The sequence below is a fragment of the Aquila chrysaetos genome, chromosome 3 (genome assembly GCF_900496995.4).
Source record: "Aquila chrysaetos chrysaetos chromosome 3, bAquChr1.4, whole genome shotgun sequence".
NCBI lineage: Eukaryota > Metazoa > Chordata > Aves > Accipitriformes > Accipitridae > Aquila > Aquila chrysaetos.
Window position 1 is genome coordinate 7118984 of NC_044006.1, and position 21105 is coordinate 7140088.

General features: G+C 39.8%; 1 protein-coding gene across 4 annotated transcripts in view; it reads left to right on the top strand.

Annotated features, from left to right (window-relative positions):
* The first annotated feature begins 5506 nt into the window (after nt 1-5506).
* The window catches only part of LOC115339964 (delphilin-like), a 45581-nt gene continuing 29982 nt past the window's right edge, over nt 5507-21105 (top strand). For 2 of the 4 annotated variants that reach the window (XM_030010691.2, XM_030010689.2), the window contains exons 1-3: nt 5521-5663; nt 18311-18415; nt 20369-20455. In XM_030010691.2, the coding sequence (XP_029866551.1) occupies nt 5628-5663; nt 18311-18415; nt 20369-20455 (228 nt within the window). In that variant the 5' untranslated portion in view covers nt 5521-5627. Of the gene's footprint in view, nt 5664-18310; nt 18416-20368; nt 20456-21105 lie in introns of all 4 variants that reach the window. The other 2 variants (XM_030010688.2, XM_030010692.2) reach the window with 2 other exon arrangements.

The window sequence follows — 21105 nt, forward strand, 5'->3', positions numbered from 1 at the left end:
AATTTGTGTGAGGATGGTGTAATGAGAATCACTAGATGTCACTCTCGGCCAGAATTTAGTTTCACAGACTCAATTGCTTGTCAGAAGTTTTAATTTTAAATTATTTGTCTTCTATTCACCATCCCCCCCCGCCTTTGTTTTCCCTTGCCTTTAATGCACAGGGGATCTTCCAGTTCAGTGTAGCATAATATGTTGTGCATAAATATTTTTCTTGCTTAAAACCAGGATCAAAATTAGGTCAAATAGAAATACCTCAGATTTGCAATACCATCAATTTCTGTGCTAGATATTCACTAGGGAAATAGAAAAGGCAAAACCCCCTGAAACAGGGCTTCCTTCTAACATGTTTGGTTGGTTTTCCAGTTTTGTTCAGAACTTGTTGGCACAGTCACACTATCCATCATGTGAAATGAAGAGGATGGTGCCCATTTCAGCCCAGAAGATCTCCTTTGCTTCAAAATACTGGATTTTTGCTTATGTTAAAAAGCAGAGGTGATATTTAGGTGATTTATGTGATTTAATTTAATAATGTTCTCTTTTGAATTGCTAAGGGTTTCTATTTTGATGCTTCTTGGCTTCTTTGTTGAGCCAAATTTCTTCAATGAATTCAAAGGACGTTGAAGGGACTGTACTCATCCTGAAAATCTAAATAATCTCTGCAATATAGCCCCAAATGTTCTCTGTCTCTTTAAAAATAAAGGTGCATGTAAGACAATTATCACTTTCAGGTGTGAGAAGGACCAGGCTGACCACTCCTCCCTTATTCCCTGTCCCATCAGTGATTCCCAGCTCTGCTTGTTGGGATCACTGACTTCAAAGGAGGCACGGAGAATGCGGCTGAGGGTGTCTCAGCTGTGGGCTGGAGCACCCTGGCAGGGCAGCTCATGTAATAAATGGAAGGTGTCAGTCTCCCAGGGTTGCCAAACAAGTAGCTTTAAAATAGCAACTAAAACAAAATTATGGAAAGCTCCCAAACCAGGAAATTTCCATGGCAGGAGGAGTGAGTGCATGGGAGGAAGAATTGATGGATGAATGGATGGCCGGACAGACAGATGGATAGCTGAATGCCAGTGCTTACTCGGCTAATGACCTTAAACATTTAATGTAAAGTGCAAGCCCAGCATCTTACAGGTTAATTATCTTTCTGCTGGTCTCCTTTGCACCTAGGAGTGTCTCTCAACCTGCTGTCTCTTCTCACTGTGGAGATCCAGGCTGTGTGGAAGGTACCATTTTTCTCTTTTGGTTTTGTAGTTCAAGGCACAGTCTCTCACTTGGTCACTGGGCAGTACATGTAAGCCCTTTATAATACCAACCCTTAATGTCAGGGTGTTTTTTAACCAGTATCTCAGTTAGTTTCTTGATGTACCCAATTAGCCTAGTCTAAGAAATGATACTTCCAATTGCAATATGCTTCCTTTGGAGCTGATACTCTACCCCTTCTGGTCCTTTCAGCCTTTTCTTCCCCTTTCCATTAGAAAAATGAACTGCTCTCTCCCCCCCCCCCCCCCCCCCCCCCCAGTTCTTTTTTCTTGATTTACCATCAACATGTCTCCCTGTATCACTTCCTGCTGATTAACACCCTTGGTATGCTCGCTGTCATACCAGGTCAAAACCCCACATTACATGATGGAGTCATTAGGAGCTCTGGCTTCCTCTCTTTTTCAGCACCGTTCCACAGAAAAAAGAAAGACCCCATTTATAAAACAGGTTTAGGCAGTAATTTTGAGGTGAAACAAGTTTCCAGTGAAAGGTTTTGTTTTTCAACTCTAAAATATTTTGTGAGAGCATTCTAGCTTTGCTGAAGCATTCATGCTTGAATGAGAGGCAAAAATATTTCTATGAAGTTAATGCTTCTTTTTTAAAAAAAAAAAAAAAGAATCATTTCATTCTAACTCTCATTTTTTAACCTGAAATGACTTATTTCATGATGTCCTTTTCTTGGGTATGAAAATGTTTAAGAAAATTCTTTAATGAAACAAACCAGGGACACAGAAACATTTTTTTTACTTTTGCCTATTAAATATTTCAGGTCGATTAAAAACATACCTTGTCATAGGATTTTTTTTTTTTTTTTAACTTCCACAAAAAGCACCAAATAATGAGTTCACACAGGGTTATCCACAATATGCTATTGGAAAACTTCTAGGGATTTAGCATTTTAAAAAGCAGGTAGGGAAATCTCACTCCCAGGGCTCTGAGGGCCCTGGTGATTAAGAGAAGCGAGAACGCAAACCAGGAGGCTGACAAGGAGGTTCACACCTTGTGGTTGGATACAGAAGCAAAGGAGGTTTGGAAAAAGCTGTTCAGATTCTCTGTTAGTAAATCTGAGATACCTGACCTGCCTTTTTAGCCTAAAAAACCATAAGGAAAGCATGGCAGATATGTACTGGTGGGAGTGGGACCAGCCTTGGGGATCGTGGCCGGCGAGTGAGTTGGGCAGCAGCGCTTTCAGAGAGGTCGTGGCAAGACAGGGCACAGTGCTTCTCCAGGTAAAAAAGCCCCCTGCTTGGCAGCAAACACACCTAGTGCAAGTACTAAAGAAGAGGGAAAAGTGGTTCCAAAGTCATCTTTGACACTAGGTTTTTTTTCCCTATTGTCAGAGTTGTTCATGTTGTTCTGAAGTAAAATATACGTTGCTGGTACAACACATTTACCTTGTGCTTCAGTTGGATAAAGCACAAAGTGTTTGTGTTCTTCCATGTTGGTTCAAAACCCTTTTCCCCATTCCTTTCATCTTCACTGGAGAGTAGTTTATTTAAGTACAGAATTTTCCCATGTGTTTGCTGCAGCACATGATTCTGGCATATGTTTGAATCGATTAACTGAGAAGAAAAAAAGAAAATTACACCAAAGCCTTTATTAAGGGAAGGTGTAATTAATGACTTCAGATTAATTGAAAATGTTTGCTCTAAAAGTAGCAATTGAGCTCCATTCTGATTAACTGCTTTCTCACAGACTTTGTAACCTTGCAGAATGTGCAGTTCAGCAGGCAGTGGAGGGGAAAAGACCATCTAATATCTCTGCAGAACCTTTATAAGAGAAAGCTGTCATTTTTCCATTCTAAAATGTTCTGTGGTGCTATAATCACATTATAAAAAGAAGTTCCTTGGGATTCTTTAATTTAAAAAGAAAATCATAGTTCCTCAAGGGCTGAGGACTCTAAGGGGGAATAGGCCAATACTAGAAATTTGATTCTGAGTGAGTTAGTTGCTATTTTATTTTAACCAAATGACTTCAGATAGCTGTCAAAAAACCATGTTTCCCATGATTTCTTTTTCCAGTTTAGTGAAAAAATTTCCATCCTGTTATGCTGGACTGCCGTGGTTTAACCCCAGCCGGTAACTAAGCACCATGCAGCCGCTCACTCACTCCCCTCCCCCAGTGGGATGGGGGAGAGAACTGGCGGGGAAAAAAAAAAGTGAAACTCGTGGGTTGAGATAAGAACAGTTTAATAAAACAGAAAGGAAGAAACTAATAATGATAATAATAACAACAATATTAAAAGGACAATAATAATAATAAAAGGATTGGAATATACAGGTGATGCACAATGCAATTGCTTGCCGACCAATGCCCAGTTAGTTCCCGAGCAGCGATCCCCCCAGGCCAACTCCCCCCAGTTTATATACTGGGCATGACATCAGATGGTATGGAATATCCCATTGGCCAGTTTGGGTCAGCTGTCCTGGTTGTGTCCCCTCCCAACTTCTTGTGCCCCTCCAGCCTTCTCGCTGGCTGGGCATGAGAAGCTGAACAATCCTTGACTTAGTCTAAACACTACTTGGCAACAACTGAAACCATCAGTGTGTTATCAACATTATTCTCATACTAAATCCAAAACGTAACACTATACTAGCTACTAGGAAGAAAATTAACTCTATCCCAGCTGAAACAAGGACACGGACATAGAATAGTCAGAATTGAGAGCATTGAAAGAAAGACAATCTTTTATTAAGTATCTCTTTAGAAGATCTGGACTTAGTCAGGCCCTGTTACATTATTGGACTTTGTTAAGCTAACATTCTTTCAAAGAACAGGACTTATTTTTAATCAATTCAAATGATTAAAAACTGTTTATATTAGCATATACTGACCTTCCTTTTCATTTGTATTGCCTTAAGTAATCTTGGGAGAATTCATTCCTAATCCTTTCCTTCCCACACATTTGCTGTTATGGTCTCTCTTGGGTCCATCTACTGTGTTTAGCAAGTGTGAGCTTAAAGGCTCTTGCCTGTGAAGCTGGTGAATCCTGTATGGCTGTCAGAGCCTGCTCTTAGGCACAAGGTTCAGATCTGTTTCTGGCATGTTGAAAACCTGCCTACAAGGTGAATGGGTTGCCCAACTCTGCACCGTGTCACTCTCCACAGCTTGTCTCTGGCTTCCAGCCTGAATTCAGGCTGCCTGCACTTGCCTCTTAACTTTTGCAGCGCTGTCTTTTGGCTGGGTTCCGGCGGATAAATCAGCCGAGCTCCTCAGCAAAAGGTCCATAACTACATGAGCTGAAAGAGCAGGTGGGATTTATACGCATGGGTATGTGGGGCTGGGCCAGGGAGCCCTGACCTTGCTCCCAGTGTGGTCCATTGACACATCTTCTGCACCGAACTTCTCAACTTCCTCACCCCGCGTTGGTTCTGTTAAAAAATTGCTTCTAGGCTAGTAGAGGAAGGAGACCCGTCATCAAAACAAAACGTTTCAAGTCCTGTCACTTTTAAAAAAATTTCCTTTGCAGGAGATACTTAATGGCTTTTGATTTTCCCTTTTGCCTCTATTTGGAGGAGAAGAAATTTCAAAATATGAATAGCCCACCTTCCAGCCATGTCTATTCAGAACTTTTAATCTCCAAATTAATTTTGATATCTTTTTGTGTTATAATAGAAGTCACCATATTTAGTTGGGGAAACTGAGGTATATTTTCCCTGTAGCTGCAGAACAATTTTTGTTGGACCTGGGGTTAGATTTCAGGAATGTCTTACTGTTAATTCCCTCTTCTAATCACTAGACTCTCTCCTCCAATACAGATAGCAAAGGCAAAGTTTAAAATGCTGTTTATCTTTACAGGAATCTTGTACATTAACCTGCAGGTGCCTTTGTGCTTTCATCCAATATGCACATATTCATGCTGGAGTTTAAAGACATATGTTAAAGATTGCTGCTGTGCATAAAAACATTGCTGTGGAAATTGAGCATTGTATTTGCAATTCCTCAGGCAAACTTTGTTACATTTAGTATGAAATTTGTTTTGGTAACTAACATGTTGGGTGTTCAGATAGATACAATGTACACTAATAAATCATAATTTCAGCATTCATGGCTCAATGATTTCAGGAAGTCACTAGAACATGAATATCAGCTCAGGAAAAGCAAACAAAGAACTTCTACTTTTTTTTTTTTGTCTTTTCACAGAGCTGCCATGAGGAAGCAAAGCATCATTATTGTTTCTTTCAGTTCTCAGCATAAAAGGAAGTAACACTTAATAAAAGCCATTGGCTGCAAGATTTCATAAGAGAGAGCGAGAAGCAGAGAGAAAGAACGAGAACTGTGCTGTGGAAAAGCAGGTGTGATTCATGAATAAACTGTAGTTTGCAACCTTATGGGATACTGATGAAACAAATAGAATTTTCACAGACATGGATAATACAAGAACACAAGACACTTTTTCACAGGTAAAGGCAGAAACTGTTATGGCTTGCGTGAAAGTGCTATTTGTTGTGCGTAACTGAAGAGATGGCATATCCGAAACTGAAAATGACTTTGTATTTTATTGGCAAGGAATTTGCAGTAGATTGTTTAATGTAATTGATTATTATGTGATATGAGCTCAGACTGGTCTAATATATCAGAAAGTGCTTGCAGAAGATGTGTATGAAACAATATTTTTCTGTGCTTTATTCTTAAGAAAGTTGAAATGTGGGAGGTTTTCCTGATACAAAGAAAGGGACAAAGAGAGAAAATCAGTCTTTCTATTGCCATGCTAGAGAGGATTTATTAATACTATATATTATCTGCACTAAAAATTTCCATAAGGTAATTGGAAGGGAAAAAATGTGGTTTATATTATAGGCAAATGCAGTCTTTTGATAATCATATTGGAATTTGAAGTGATTGATATTCCAGAATTGAATATACATCAGCTTGCAGCGCTATTGAATTCGTCTGAGAGTGCCTGCCAGATATATAGCATTGTAGCATTCTGCTGCTTTGAATACTTGCATGTTTGGAAGTCTGTTATCTGGAGAATTAAGCAGTGGAAAACTCCTTTTTAACTAGGTTAGCTGATGGCATGTATTGGCAGTGGTTCCCTGATCTGTGACCTGGGGTAAAGAGCAATTAGGAGAAAGAATGATGGTGTTACATGTAGGCTGAGGAGGTGTGATGGAGTGGTCTGAGTTAGTCCCAGGCAGCTACCAAGGGTGGCTTAGCTAGCAAAGCCTGAGGGCTGGGGAGAATCCAGCCCCGTTTGCATGATTCCCCTTTTTCACCAAGAAGTACAAGATGTTCATTGAAAAGATTTGCTAGGCAAGGCTCAAGACAAACCCAGAGCAATTGCATAAACCAGGGTGAAACCACTTTATTGCTCTTTGGTTTGTCAAAGAGGAAAAAGGGCACAGGACAAATTGCTGCCTTTGGTTAGCTCCATACGGTATCAACCTCCTTGGCCTTTGAAGAATTTTGTGGAGGGCAGTGTGACAGGTGATCCAAAGACTGAGTCATTTAGCTTGACAGATATTAATTGCTTCACTTGAAGTAATAGCACCTGAAGTGTAATAAAACTGCAGGTCCCATCTGGCACTATTCAGTATAACGACATGCTGAGGTGCTGGGTTCTATTTGGAGAAGCTGTTGATGACAGTGGCGTTGAAAAGGCACAGATCCAGTCTGGAAGTGTTTTCCCTTTCTCTGCTGTCTACAGCTCGTGTGTTTATTGCTTGGCACTGATGCACAGGCCTGAGTTGCAGCTTATGAATCATTGCTCTTATTTCTTACTTCAGGTACCTCAGGGGAGGTCAGGGGCAGCACAGATGTGGAAATAACCAAATGTTTGCTACCAGAAAGGGCTTACATGAATGAGAATCAGAAAACAGGAAACCATAACCAGATGGTGCCACTTTTCCCTTTCTTTCACTCCCCAAGGCCTGCAATAAAGCATATGTGCAAAGCTCAGGTTGTACGATCACCAAAATATTTGCAAAGCTAAACTGCACCTGAGAAAAATGTGTTTTAAACTTTTTGTGAACTCTTTTTAAAACTTGGCTATATGTCTTCCTGAGGCTTTTCATCTAAGTCTTCTGAGAGCTGATAAGATCACGGTGCAAGGTGGAACGGTTGTCAGACCTTTTGTTTTTCCACCCTGCTTTACTTTAATCAACGACTTTAAAGTACTTTATCCCCATGGCTTTCCCATACAATTTTTGTTAGACTTTTTGTTAAAGGCCACCTCTCTTAAGCGACTGATTTTTTTTTTTTTTTTTTTTTTTGCCTCCTCCCCACCCTCCCCGCACCCAGTCTTTTCTAAGGTAGCTTAAAGCAGATTTTCACTGTATATTTACCAAGGGAGCAATTCCATTTAAATAAGGCCAAATGATTCCATATCTTCTGATATGTATATTCATGAACATGTACCTAGCCTCAGGAGCAGCTCTTGTAGCCTCTGAGATGCACTATTGTTGTTAGATTACAAATCAGAATTCTGCTGATCTACTGGGGCATCTAATGACTTGACTGTACATATTGGGTGGTCAGTCCCGCACAGATGTGGATTCAGAACAATCTGCTCCTTGCAGTTAACATCAAATGTCAGCCAGTGCAGAGGACTTGTGAGGCAGTTCAGCTTCCTTGGTCCTGCTGGTGTTTTGAACCTGGGTGTTTGTGGTTCTGCAGAACTGCTGGATGAGCTACGCTCTATCAGTGCATATTACTTTGAGACTGCGCCTATACTTAAAGCCAGAATCACTCGCAGGCAGACTAAAGTGTCAATATGGAAACAGTCTGTGTGGGAATAAGAGCTCACCTTTCCTTGATCCATCTAAAAACACCTCAAAGCTTGGGAATGTGTTTCTTGTATAAGACAAGATTGAAAGACCCAGGGAGGCTGCACTGAATTTTCATATGTTTGCTACTTAGTGGGAAGTAGCCCATTAAACAAAAGGATGAGAAATGCCTGTGTGATGGGGATGAAGTACATCCTGAGGTATGTCTTCCTCATCAACCATACAAAGGTGAAATCCCTCAGTTAAGTTTCCTGCTGCTGAGCCATTTGGAGCTCCATCTGTCTTGTTTCACTCTCAATATTGTCCAAGTTCCTGAAACTGGGAGCACAATGAATATTGCCAAGCCTCTTTTTGAAGGTAAATTATTTCCTCAGTTTATGAAAGGACTTAAAGACCCAGCATAAATAGATGTCCAACTAACCGATCCTGATGAAGTTGAGTTTGTTTGGAAAATGTGGTGTACTTTTGTAGGGAAGTATTAAGAACATAGCAAAAACATTTATACAGGCAAAGATTATATTCTGCTAAATCTGTCAGAGTTTAGGAGGAGAATGACAAGGAGAAATAGCCCCTTTTTACCTAAGTATTTTGCTAGGATGATTTATTAACAAACCAGAATCCTGGGGAAGAAAAAAGTTAGGTCAGAAATAATACGTCAGCAGATGGATGCTCATTGGGGTTTTTCCTTAAGCTGTCAGACCTTGTTTTGATTAGAACATAATGAAGAGTTTGTTCATTAAATGTTCCAGCTAATTAATGTAAAATTCAAGGAGACCTTGGATTCCCAGTTATACATGCATGAAATCAGTGTTGTGTTCTCTATATTGCACTTCATACTTTTTGCTTAGCAAGTGTTAACTAATATGATCTAATAAACCTGAAGTATAATGAAATGAGTCTTGTTCTTCAGCATTTAATAATTTTAACAGCCCAATTCTTGCTTGATGTGTATCTTTCTTTTACAAGATGTTAGGGCACAAGATGAGATTGTAAGCCTGTGGACAGAAAGATGCATGCTTTTTTCCAAAATAATTAGATGTCACTGTTAAATAGTCTGGTAATCTTTGTTTCTTCACAAGCTTAATTGTACTATCACATTAATAATCCTCGATAGTTCTTATCACTGTGCATTATTTTAATTATTGTAACTAAAGGCATAGAACATTATTATTTTAGTAACAAACTGAAATACTTCTATATGAACCACCTTCTTTATTCTATTTCAGTCCATTTTGTAGTATAGCATTTAAGTTATACTTCAATACACCAAGAAATTACTAGGTAAATTCACACTTAAGTATTGTTTTGAAATCAAGTATCATTTAATATATTCAGGACATATACTGCGTGTTTCTGTGGTGGCAGGGCACTGAAATCAATGGGAGTTTTACTCTTGTACTGAATGTGCCTAGTGTAAAACTATCCCTGAATGTTTTTGAAAATCTTTCCATAGTAGCTACTTCAAAGGTAAACTGCTTCTATTTAGGTAATTCAGATCGCACTCACTTAATTAATTTCAACTGACAGCAATGTTCAGCAAGTCAGTCTCTTATCACATAAAAATGTTACATTTTTTGAAAAAAAGGATTAACTTTATTTACATTTTTAAATGTAATTTGTCTTTGTGGAGGCCAATGTTTGGAGGAAAACAAAGTGACAGTGGAAGAGGGTGTAAACCTGATTTAGTAACGGCTTAAGCACGACACAGAAAAATGAAAACTGAACATGCTGGTCATTACACAAACAATTAGTACAAGCTGGAAACTAGTTCACACTGGGAACTCCTGCATTTTTATTGAGGTGCCTGCCTCCAGCCTTTGTGATACCAATTGTAATGTAAAGCTTTTTGTATATATTTTCCCTCCCCATTCACTGTAGCATTCTGATCAGGTGTAATTCTAGAATGAATGGGGCAGCTGACATTTTAATCATTGCCATCTATAGGAGAAATGGAAAGGTTTCACTGTTCATTGTATGGTGTGTACACTGAGGTCTCTCTCTGTACATACATACATATATATATATATACAGGAATCTCATGGTATGTCAGTGTATGACTGTAGCCACACCAGCACTTCAACTGTGCACTTTTCAGGCATGGAGGACTTACTACCATACCTAAAACTTCTGCAATCTTAATTTCTGGTTTGAGTACTACCTGCAAAGATTTTTTGGTAAGTATTTGAAGAAAATGACTAGCAGGTAATTCAAATACCATGTTAAGATTACTTAATTTAATATTGCACCTGCTTAACATGAAGTAAGTGAAGCAGGAAAATCACAGAATCTATGAATTTTAGCAATACATCATGCTTTTAGATAGCCAAAGTTCTCACTTATATTTGTAAGCAACTGGACTGAGATATAAAGGAAGTGTGAGTGGGAAACTCATAAAAATACTATTCAGAGACTGCTCTGAATTTTTATTTGAAGATGTAGAAGTGTACAACTATCTTTATACTCCAAGCTCACCCCTTGGAAACATCCACCTTCGCTTAAGTTGTCAGTACTAAATTAACTGAATAGACAATTGGCACCAAATGGATGTGGGGTGGAAATAAGAATGACCACTAATGTGCTGATCATATTTGATCTCCATCAGTATTGAAAAACTGATGCACTGTAGGCTTGGCTCTGCCCAGCCGAGGGCAACTCCTTTCCTGCCTTAGATTGCCCAGGCCCTTAATACAAGCCTGGCTGAAGCAGGACCTAAGATGTACGAGTTAGGATTTGGAAAACATCATTGTGTTTCTTATGAGGTGAGGCTTGCTGCAAAAGGTTTCTCTGTAGGTCTTGCTCTTTGGTACTTCATCACAGTGGTGATGCTGAGGCTGCGTAATACCCAACCATGCACTGTCGGTTCTGATAAAGTAGCACATGGTCTTCTGAAAAGAGGGGGTTTCGGGAAACATCTCTGCATTGGAAGTAAACTCTCATAGGCTGGGTGAAGTTTACTAAAATCTTCTAAATCTCTGACTGCTGCATTCCCTGAAAGTGATGCTTTGAAAAGCAGTGAAACCATCTGTTCTTTGCACTCAGGCTTGGACTTAATTAAAATGCAAAACAAGTGTGCAAAATGTGGGTCAAATAAGAAGGAGGTTAGGTATGGCACAAACCTAGTAAAGCGTCTATCAAAGCACCATCCAAGAGTTTTGCGTCCCACAGTGTCCATGAAGCTTTTTGTTTAATTCTTCTCAAAGATGCTTAGTAATGGGAGATTCCATCATCTTCCCTAGACAGCTCAGTGGTTAGTGTTATCCTTACTGTTTTCCAAACATCTAAGCTGAACCTCTTTTGTTGTAATTTAAATTGTATTTCTTCTTATCCTACCACACAGGGAGCAACCTGCTCCTTTCCTTTTTGCAGCAGCTGTTTATGTACTTGAAGACTGTGACTCTCCCAGCCTTCTCTAGGTTGTGAAATCCCAGTCCTTCCTCTCTTTCCTTGTAAGTTGTGTTTTTCCAAAGCTCTGATTATTCTCATTGTCCTGATCTGGACACCTCCAACATGTCCAACACTTTTCTGGAGACATGTAAAACTTCATGCACTATTCCAGCAGAAGCCTTTATCAGTGCTGAGTACTGGAAAGATTACTTGTGTTTTGCAGACTCTGCTGCTGTCTGTAACCTCCCAGTGGGATATTCGCTTTTATTGCACCAGCATGACGTTAACCTGTGTCGGTTTGTAAGCTGCTATAACTTCTGGGTCTTTTTCTGAAGAAAATGTGTTCCTCAGCCAGTCCTTGTGAAGCTGGTAGTTCCCGCTGAACTTTTTAAAGATTTTTTCTTTTTTTCCTACTCGCTGAATTGTATATTTTTGCTTCTCTCATTTGTCAACTTGTTTTGAATTTGAATCTCCCTTGCAACCCGCTTGCAGTTCTTTCCGCCTTTGTGTCAAAGTCTACAAATTTAATAAACAAAATCTCTAGTCCATCACCAGATCATTAATGAAAACACTGAACAGTACAAAATGAAGTCAGTCTCCTGTGCAACACTACTCAATTTAGCCTTTGAGTTTTCACAATGAAACTCTGGTAATTACCTTCTGAGTGTCGTTTCCTGACAAGTTCCAAGTGCTGTTAGAGCAGGAGGGTCCATGCTGGTCTGTTAAGTGGTGATTGAGGGGAAACTCTAAAGTATTTGCTTCATGTGAGACCTATAAATTGCCAGTTTTTCAGAGGGAACTTTAAGAAATGTTTAGGCATTGAGATTCCTCAATATGGTGATATTTTCAAAACTGGAAATAGGTAGACTAGTTTGTATTGTATGCTGTACTACACACATGTCACTGGGCACCAGTTTATATTTTAGGTTCCTAAATATTTTTGAGACTAGCTCTTTGAGTTTTTTTTTTTGTTGTTGTACTTAATCACTATATACCTTTATACCAATAAAAAAATAAATTATAATAAAATGCCTTTGGGCTCCTCCAGCTCCTACTGAAAGTGGCAGAATTTCCAGTGTTTTCAAGGAAATCAAGCTACTGTTTGATGAATACCTTCTTCTTTGAATAAATGTTGACAGATATTATTCAGCCAGATATAGATCTGAACAAATAATGCAAAACATTATTACAGATGGATAATTTATTTGATGAATAGAGGCTCTGTTTGACAAATAATATTAGTCTATCTCTATGACTGGCTACAAAAGGTGGTATTGCCACATAAAAATATCACATCCGTCATCTGTATTGATATTTCATGTAAATTACAAGTGAAGGCTTTTCAGATACCCCAATCATAGAAGACAGTCACTCCCCTGTAAATATATGGGAGCACTCAGTGCACTTTGGGCCAAGTTCAAACCTGGTAGAAGTGAATACATTAGATGAAAGTTGATAACACCAGACTGGAACTTTTAAGGCAACCCACATTGTGTCCACTGTCTTTAAAATCACTTAAATAACATGTTCAACATGCAGGCAGAGTGCAGTTCAGCATAATATTGTGAGGAAGACAAATATCCATAGCAAACTAAGCCAGTGCCTTAGATTAAAAAAAAAAAAGAAAAAAAAATGTTTTCTTTAAAAACACAGCTTGGAAAAGGAAGGTGCTACTTGAAATTTCATCGCAGGTCAATCACTGCATTATATCCTGGCAATTATTTTTAAGCTTCTACACTGTACTTGCTTTGCAGAAAGTGTTGTGCACTGTAGCTGGAAGGCACTGACTCAACAGAAAATCCCCAGAAGGCTTTACCTCAAAGTTGCTTTATCCTGCTGTTCTGGATAGAAAACAAAATCTTCTATTATTAAAAGCTGTACTAAAAAAACTGGACTCCAAAATGAATGAAAATATGGCCCTATGCTGTACAAAAAATGTCAGGGATGTATGTTAAAACAGGATATTTCTTTTTGTGTGGACAACACTAGCATTCAGTCAGATTTATGCCCAGGAATTCATGAGATCTCTGTAAAGCAGTATGTCGCCACTGCTTGGCTCTTCCCTCTTGGATTGAGTCCCCTTGTCCCTTGGAGCGTTGATCCTAGCAGTGCTAAAAGGGAGATGCTACTGCGGAGTGCAGAGGATGAGGAAGAAGCCCTCTTGGTCCAGTCTTCCCTTCTGGGTCCCGCGGCAGCCAGGAGCTCATTTGTCTCTTACTCCTTGCAGCAAGCAGATGAGAATGTTTAACACTGTTAATGTTTAATAAGGACAAGTGTAAGGAATGCTTAACAGTGAAAAGCTTGACTAGACTTGAATAAAAATTTCTCCTCATTTGTACGGGGAGCAGGATTTCTGCATGACTTGGTTTTGTTGTCACAGGAAATGATAGAGCTCGGTGCATATTAGCTATGATCTTCACCTAAGTAAACCTAAAATAATGTCTCACTGAATCGTGCCAGTATTTGTAATAATTGAGATCATATGTATAGTTGACTGACAGGCAGATTTCTTGCTCTACATCTCCATGGGTGTACGTGCACACATTCCAGGAGTCTTTTTGCATTAGATTGCTGTCATATTACTATGATTCAGGTAGGATGGTCCACAGAATAAGAATAAGCCGAGCAAAAGCCGCATAGCTCAAATTCCTCTGTAGGTAACAGAGAGAAAGAGTTGTCAGATCATGAGACAGGTCTTACGTGGGGTGAATTGCCACCTAGAGAAGCCCAGGTATCTCCATTGACCACATAGGAGTCACAGCAATCCTGTGGTCAGCTGGGGAATGTGAACCAGCGTGTATTAGAGGATGAGAGTCAGAAAGGAGAGACACAGGAAGATGTTAGCCTGTCTTCTCCTTGAACGGTTACCCATGTTCTGCATGCCTTCCACTGCTTTGCTCAATCAACTGTAAAAGACTCAGATGACGTGACTTTAACCCCTCTTTCATGGTTGATGCTCAGAAGGTCTGAGGACCTTTCTGGAGTCATCAGAGTAATATTTCCACAGCGTGGAGACTACATGCAAAACCTTCCATACCTCTCAGGGCCTCCTGTGAGACTGTGCTGGGTAAACGGAGAGTGGCAGGAAGCCCTGGAAGGGGTCATGTAGAGTACTGTGTTGGCAGCTGCCCAAGAATAAGCCAGAAACCTCATATCTCACCACTAAACACATTTTATACCATGTCTAGGCCAAAAATATAAAAACCTCACCCTGCAGAGTAATGGATATACAGAGAATGCCTGGAGCCCTGTGCTCTTCCTTCAATTGTGAGCGTTGATTTTTCTTTCAAATCTCTTACGTGGCTATACTGAATTTTGGGTGGGTGATGAAAATTTAATCTGTATTAAACAAGCTTCTTTAACCTGGCAGGTAAATGAATGCATTATTAACGCATTCTCATGTATTTCCTTAATGTGCGTGCTTTATAATAGAAGCATTTAATTTTTTTCTAAGTTTTTTTTTTTATCCAATCTTGTATAAAAACATTCTGTTTGGTTGCACCAGTCACATTCTATTAGACAATATAACACAATCTGACTTAGTGGCATTTCGGTGGATATTATGACAAAAATTGTTTCTTTTTAAGAAAAAAAAATAACCAAACAAACACAAGAATGAGCTTTACAAAAATTGTGGCATGCTGAGAGAAAAGCCCCACAGATACAAAATGTAAAGGTCAGGATCTGTTACTCAAGTCTTGTTTGCAAGTAAAAATACCATGCTAACATGTGGCTGTCAAAAACCTAAGCAAGCCAGACAGACTTCTGACAAATAATTTTGACAGTTCTCATAAGCTGAAAAGTGCCTTTTTTGCCTCTCTTGTCTTTTGAAATGTTTCCCTCCTGCTTACAGATGCGCAGAGAGAAAGAGAGTTAACCGAGACATTAAAACAACAGGGTGCTGTTAAAAATAACCTGTACCAAGCACTGTCTTTTGTGTGCTCTCTGGGGAATGCATTAGCTGTCAGTAGTCTAACTTACTAACTAACCTTCCTGAATTTGCATTATACAAAATGATTTGCTTCTCTTTTGCAAACATGTTTCTTCATATATTATTAAGCAAATTAAGAGATGTTGCCTGTTGTTTTCATGTCTTGGGCAGAACTTCATTCTAGTCTAAAGGAGACTTTGGTGAGGGTAAGCAGAATGAAGAGTTGAATACTTCATAGAGCCAAAAATGCATTCCCTTCTGCAATTTTTTTTTGTAAAAAGTTAAAAAAAAAAAAGAACTTTTGAAAACCTTCAGCAATACAAAAGAGAAACATAGTGAATTACAAGAAAATATCTTGGTTTTGGTAGAGATGTTGTGGCAAGGTTTCTTGGTCCTGGATAGAATATTTGGCCAGAAAGACAGACCTTAAAATACCCAGTGCTCGGGGTACTGCAGAGTATGGAGCCTGCTTGCATGAGAGCAGAGATGGTGACCCAAATCACCTATATCCTAGCAAAATAATTCAAAGCCGCATATTTTTCAAGTTGAAACTCTAGTTTTCTTGGCCACTCTTAGGAAGCATCCCTGCAGATGTGCACGATATATTGTGTAGCTGGACAACACCATGAGGTTCAAATGAGAACTGAGCTTGTTCATTAAATTACTTGTGTACCGAAGTGAAGGAAATAAGTACTTCTCTTGTTTATTTTAATCAGACTGTGCCTTCGACATAAGGTTATGATGTTATCTTTATGTTATCACTGTCATCCTGCTGCAAAATCTTTGAACCCTTCTCCATACAAAAGGGCCTGACAGTTGCAAAAATACTACCCAACTTCCTATCAAGAATTGCTATCCTGTATAAATAGGATCTTGCACTTTAAAGCTGGCAGAGCTTAGCCTTAAGGAAACTATATTTTTGAATTCAAATATATCCATATTCTTGTTTGCTTATACAGAGCCTGTTCAGTGGGGAATTATCTTGTTAAGATCTAATCGTATACAGTGTATGTGTGGTGTAAATATATGGCCATTTAAAATTCAAATACAGAATGTGGAGGTCATTGTAGGAACCTTCTGCGCCTCAGCAAGTGTGAATGAATTATCAGACTGCTTTCATTCTTTCCTCACTGTTCACATTACTATTCGCAGCTGGAAGCTATGCCATAAGTTACCTTTATATTAGCATTGAAATTTCCAAGGCTTTAAAAACAAAATATTTCTTCTTTTCCTCCCAGTTTTATTTGTAGGCTGTAAAAACATACAATGTGTCTGTTGATCAGAAACTGGTTGAGACGTTAGAAATTTGGTAAGCTGAAGTGCGTTCGGTGTAGGGCGACTCAGAAGAAGAGAGAACCTGTGGATTTACTGGTCCCTGACCTCTGTGGCGTGACTGGTTATTTTTGTGTTGCCCACCAGCCTTGTGCCAGGTGACTCGGGTGCTTGGACAGGCGGAGAGGATCTTGTTCTGCTGCAAGGCTGCTTTGTCGGGGTTTTTAGCAGAGAAGCTGCTCTATGTGTGGAGAGCTGTAGGCGTAAGTAAAGCAAGCGGCTGGTTAAGACGGGAAGGTGCTGGGGGTGGCAAAGGCGCTGCAGCCCTGCCCTGCCTGCCCTGCCTGCCCTGCCTGCCCTGCCTGCCTCAGAGCTCTGGGAAGCAGCTTGGTGGCTGCTGCTGGGGGTAGCAATCACGAGTCTCAGGCGGCAAAACTGGCAGCTCTCAAGAGCCCCAATTTCCACCCACCCTCCCCGTCCTGGGCAGCAGAGCTGGCTCTCTAGGGATACCTGCCTTTAGCTCTTCGCCTTCTTTTTCCTATGGCAGGAACAGCAAAACCCGCTCCAGCTGTTGGTGCCTTGTCCTTGGGGTAGCCAAAATCAGGTTTGCTTGCAAAGCTGAGGTGTTTTGAGCTGCCTTGCTCTGAAGTCTCCCGGCAGCTCCAGCGATAGGGATGCAGGGGAGATGCCTTTCCCATTCCCCAGGACAACTCTCGGGCCCCTTCCCCTTGCTCCCGCACCACCTGGGCAACACTCCTGGGGTGGGGTCTTTGCCTGGGTGTCCACATGGAAGAGTTTGAAAAGGATGATTTGAAAGAAAGGTTTTACTGTGGTTAACTTACCTCCTGGCGGTGAAGTCATTCTCCAGGGGCATGGGAAACGTTGTATATTGTAGCTAATTGAATATTGTAGCTAAGCTACTGGATAAAAAAAATCACAAGTTCCTGAGCTCTGGTGGTAAAACCTACACACTCTTTCCAAAATCCCAGTTCTGCTGCTGTTGAGGAATGAGTATCACAAAAGGGAACTCTTTGGTCTGTCTCAAAGGGAGGTTGTTAATTCCTTCTACAAAGTATGTGAAAGAGCTTTACCAAGAGTGTAAGCGGCTGTAGTTCTGGGTCCCTGGTTATTCCACTTGCCTTTTTTCTTCGCTTGACTCTTCTCTGGCTTTGCAATCCCTACCCGGTTCACTTAAGAGCGACATAAATTTGTGGGTAAGCTTATTGACAGTGCAGCCTCCTTTTCTGGTAAAAGAAAGGGGAAGTGTAATGCTGGCTTGTTAACGTGTTTCAATAAGTTCACGTGACAGCTATACCTACTAGTACCAACATCAATTTTCCCCCCCTTCACCCTGAAAATTTCAAATGGTCCTGATTTTGCTTTCATGTTGTTTGTATGCAGTACTTTACACTAAGGGTAAGACACAGGCAAGCATGCAAAATTGATGTTTTCACTTCTTGCCAGATTTTCTAACTAAAAAAGATTTCCTCCTGGCAGTTCTATCTCCAGATATTACCACCCCATCTTCTAAAATTGTAAACCCCCTGTATATTTGATATCTTGTGAGCTCTCACCAGGTTTCAAAGGGAGATTATATTTGCTGGGCAGGTTGTCGATAGAACATAAAATATGAATGAAATTGTAATTTAATGGCAGATACCATAGCTGTAACTGTCACAAGCACTGTGTATCCTCAATAGCCAGATGAAAAAACAGTTGATTGACTTTTTTCCAGTTAAGCCAGGAAAAAATCCTCAAAATTATGAACATGGTGAAAAATAAAGAAGTGAGCATTGAAGGAGCTTTGCATTTGGCACAGAAAGAGGTGTATGCTGAAAAGGTAAGGTCACTCCTTTGATCTATTTTGCAAGACATTCAAATGTATGAGCATGTTCTGGAAAGCCTGGTTGAGCATTAGAAGCATGTCTGTATTGCTTTCAGAGATGCAGTCCCAACTTGTGCAAACACATACATTCCAGTTTATAATCAAACACGTCAGGTACTAATGGCTAATGCTACCTGTATCCGATGTAACAGATATCCCATGTAGATGCTGCAGCTACACTGATGTCATTACCTGGATTAAGTAGTTTAAATGTAGATCAGATGTAGCCATACGAGTTTTGTTATTCTGACTGCAGCATCAAGTACTGTAACAATAAAAATGTTGGGCAAAATCCTTCATCTGATACCATGAAGCACCTCAGGAAAATGATGGATCTAATCTCTGAGGGGTCTTCTAGTGTTGGATTGTCCTTGGGGCATGACCGGTCACCGTAAGAGGGTCTGGCAACTCAGTGTTAGGCATGGCCCCAAGAATGGCTGGCTACAAAGTACAAAGCCTTGGCTAGTGTGACTTCAGTTCTGACATTGCCTATGGTTGGTTCTGACCTTCCATCAGGCAAAAGTAGAATCAGTGTAAAGGTGGCTTAAAACTGTTTTTGGGTCCTACAACAACATAGCTTTGCTAAGCATAGGTCAATGAGACCAAGAGGTCTAGTCCAGAGATTTCTTCAGGATAAGATTGAGATACAAAAATTTCATTTTTCTGCTGTTAAAACTCATCTCTTCACTGACAATAAGAAGTGGATCATTAGCATCTTTCCATTTTATAGAGAGCATGGAAGTTCTTTCCTGAGAAAGGTAGAAGCTGATAATGGTGAGTGAAAATGGTTTGAGAATAAGCAGTATGTTAATTGTGTACATTAGTACATCAGTCTTGTACTCCTCTCCGTAATCCCTGTCCAGCATCTCTCTCATTGCAATCTCTGTCCATCATCACCACATAAGTGGCAGCAGAGAATTCTTTGGAGAAATTTTCACTGTTTCCCCTTCTGCTCTGGATTTTTGAACCAGCCTCCCTATGGGAGCATCTCCAGGAAACAGTGAAATCCTATGATGTGCTAATGACAAAATCTGAAATTTTTTTTTGCACCACAGGAGCTGATAGTGATTTTGAGATAAACCTGGTGCTTTTTGGAATTTCTAAAAATAACTTTCTGAACTGCTTATTAACTTCTTAGCTGGAAAGAATTAGAAGGAGAAGCAAAAATAAATACTAACAAAAAGCAGCGCAAGTTTTGCAGAAGGGCTGCAGTCAACAAAAATATTAAACTCAGCAGTGTAAGACTACATGGAAATATATTCTCAGAGTAAGAAGAGAAAGGATTCCTTTTCTGCTTCTGCCACATTAAAGTTGTTGTGATAGCTAATTATTAGGACTAAATGAAATTTAATATAGCTGGATCATGACCTTCCCTTCCCTGCATTTTCCTGAAGATTATAAAATTAGTCATTTTCCATGCACACAGTACAGCTACTGTAAGGGACCAGATAACAAATTGTATACCCTCATATAATACCAAGGAACAAAGATCTTCCATTTTACTGCACCGCATTCAAGGGTCTGTAAATACTTTTCTTTAAAGTCACATATGGTTCTTGTTTGCCACTTAGCCCATTTAATAGACTGCTTGCACTCTCATGTGTTTTGAAATGTTTTTAGTACAGTTCCATGGGTTCTGCTCTTCTCCTTCCTGTCTTCCTGCTTTCTGCTCTCCCTTTCACCTTCCACCCCAATCTGTCATCCCTTCATTAGTTCAGCAGGACTTGTGGATATTTTGTGCTTGTGAAAATCAGGTCAGGAGGATGATTCCATGTATCTCCATGTGGAGTACTTCTGCAAAGCCTCCAGCCCTGTTTGAACACTATTCCCTGAGAGAGATTTCAGCTGAGAACATGGCTGGATTTGCACTGTGTTGGACATATTGCTGATTTCTGTTCTATTTTTCAGGATTCACAGGATTTGCTAACCAGTTCACAATTTAACTTCATTATCTACAAATACAAACACTATCGGTGGCAGAAACGAATTTTGCAGGTAACTTTAAAAATTCTCACTTTTGAAGCAATATATAAACCATATAGGATGCTTAGGTTGCTTGGTAAATGTTATGAGATAGGTTGCTGAATGACAATATTTTTTAAGCTATCAGAGAGGTATCAGATATTGAACAAACTTCCTACCTATTACACCAAAAGTATTCTGGCAGTAATATCTGAAACTCCCTCTACTGAGTCTCTGGGAAGGCTGTAGAATGGACTTGATGATCTAAGAGGTTATTTCACCTCTAAAAAACATGATTTGTCACAAAAGTCATTGATTATAATAGGTTCTGCCTAGGGGTTGTTCTTATTAGTCAGCAACAGTAAAGGCATACAAGTGATGTACACATACTTAAATATCTGTCCCTTTTGACAGGACGTCACTTCAACTGCATTCTCTAAAACCTTGGGAAGAAATGTTCCTGGGGATGCTCAGAAGGTTCATTTGGCAGACTATGCATTCCATCTGATTACCTATACTGTGAATTCTTTTTTTGACACTATGAAGCCTTAAGGCTTTATTGACTTGCACAATATTAAAGCAAACTTCTGTCGATAACACCTGATGGTCATTTCCTGATCCCATGAAGTCAGTGACAAAGGTTCCATGTTGTTTCCAGGAACCTGGATTTCACTGAATTTTTC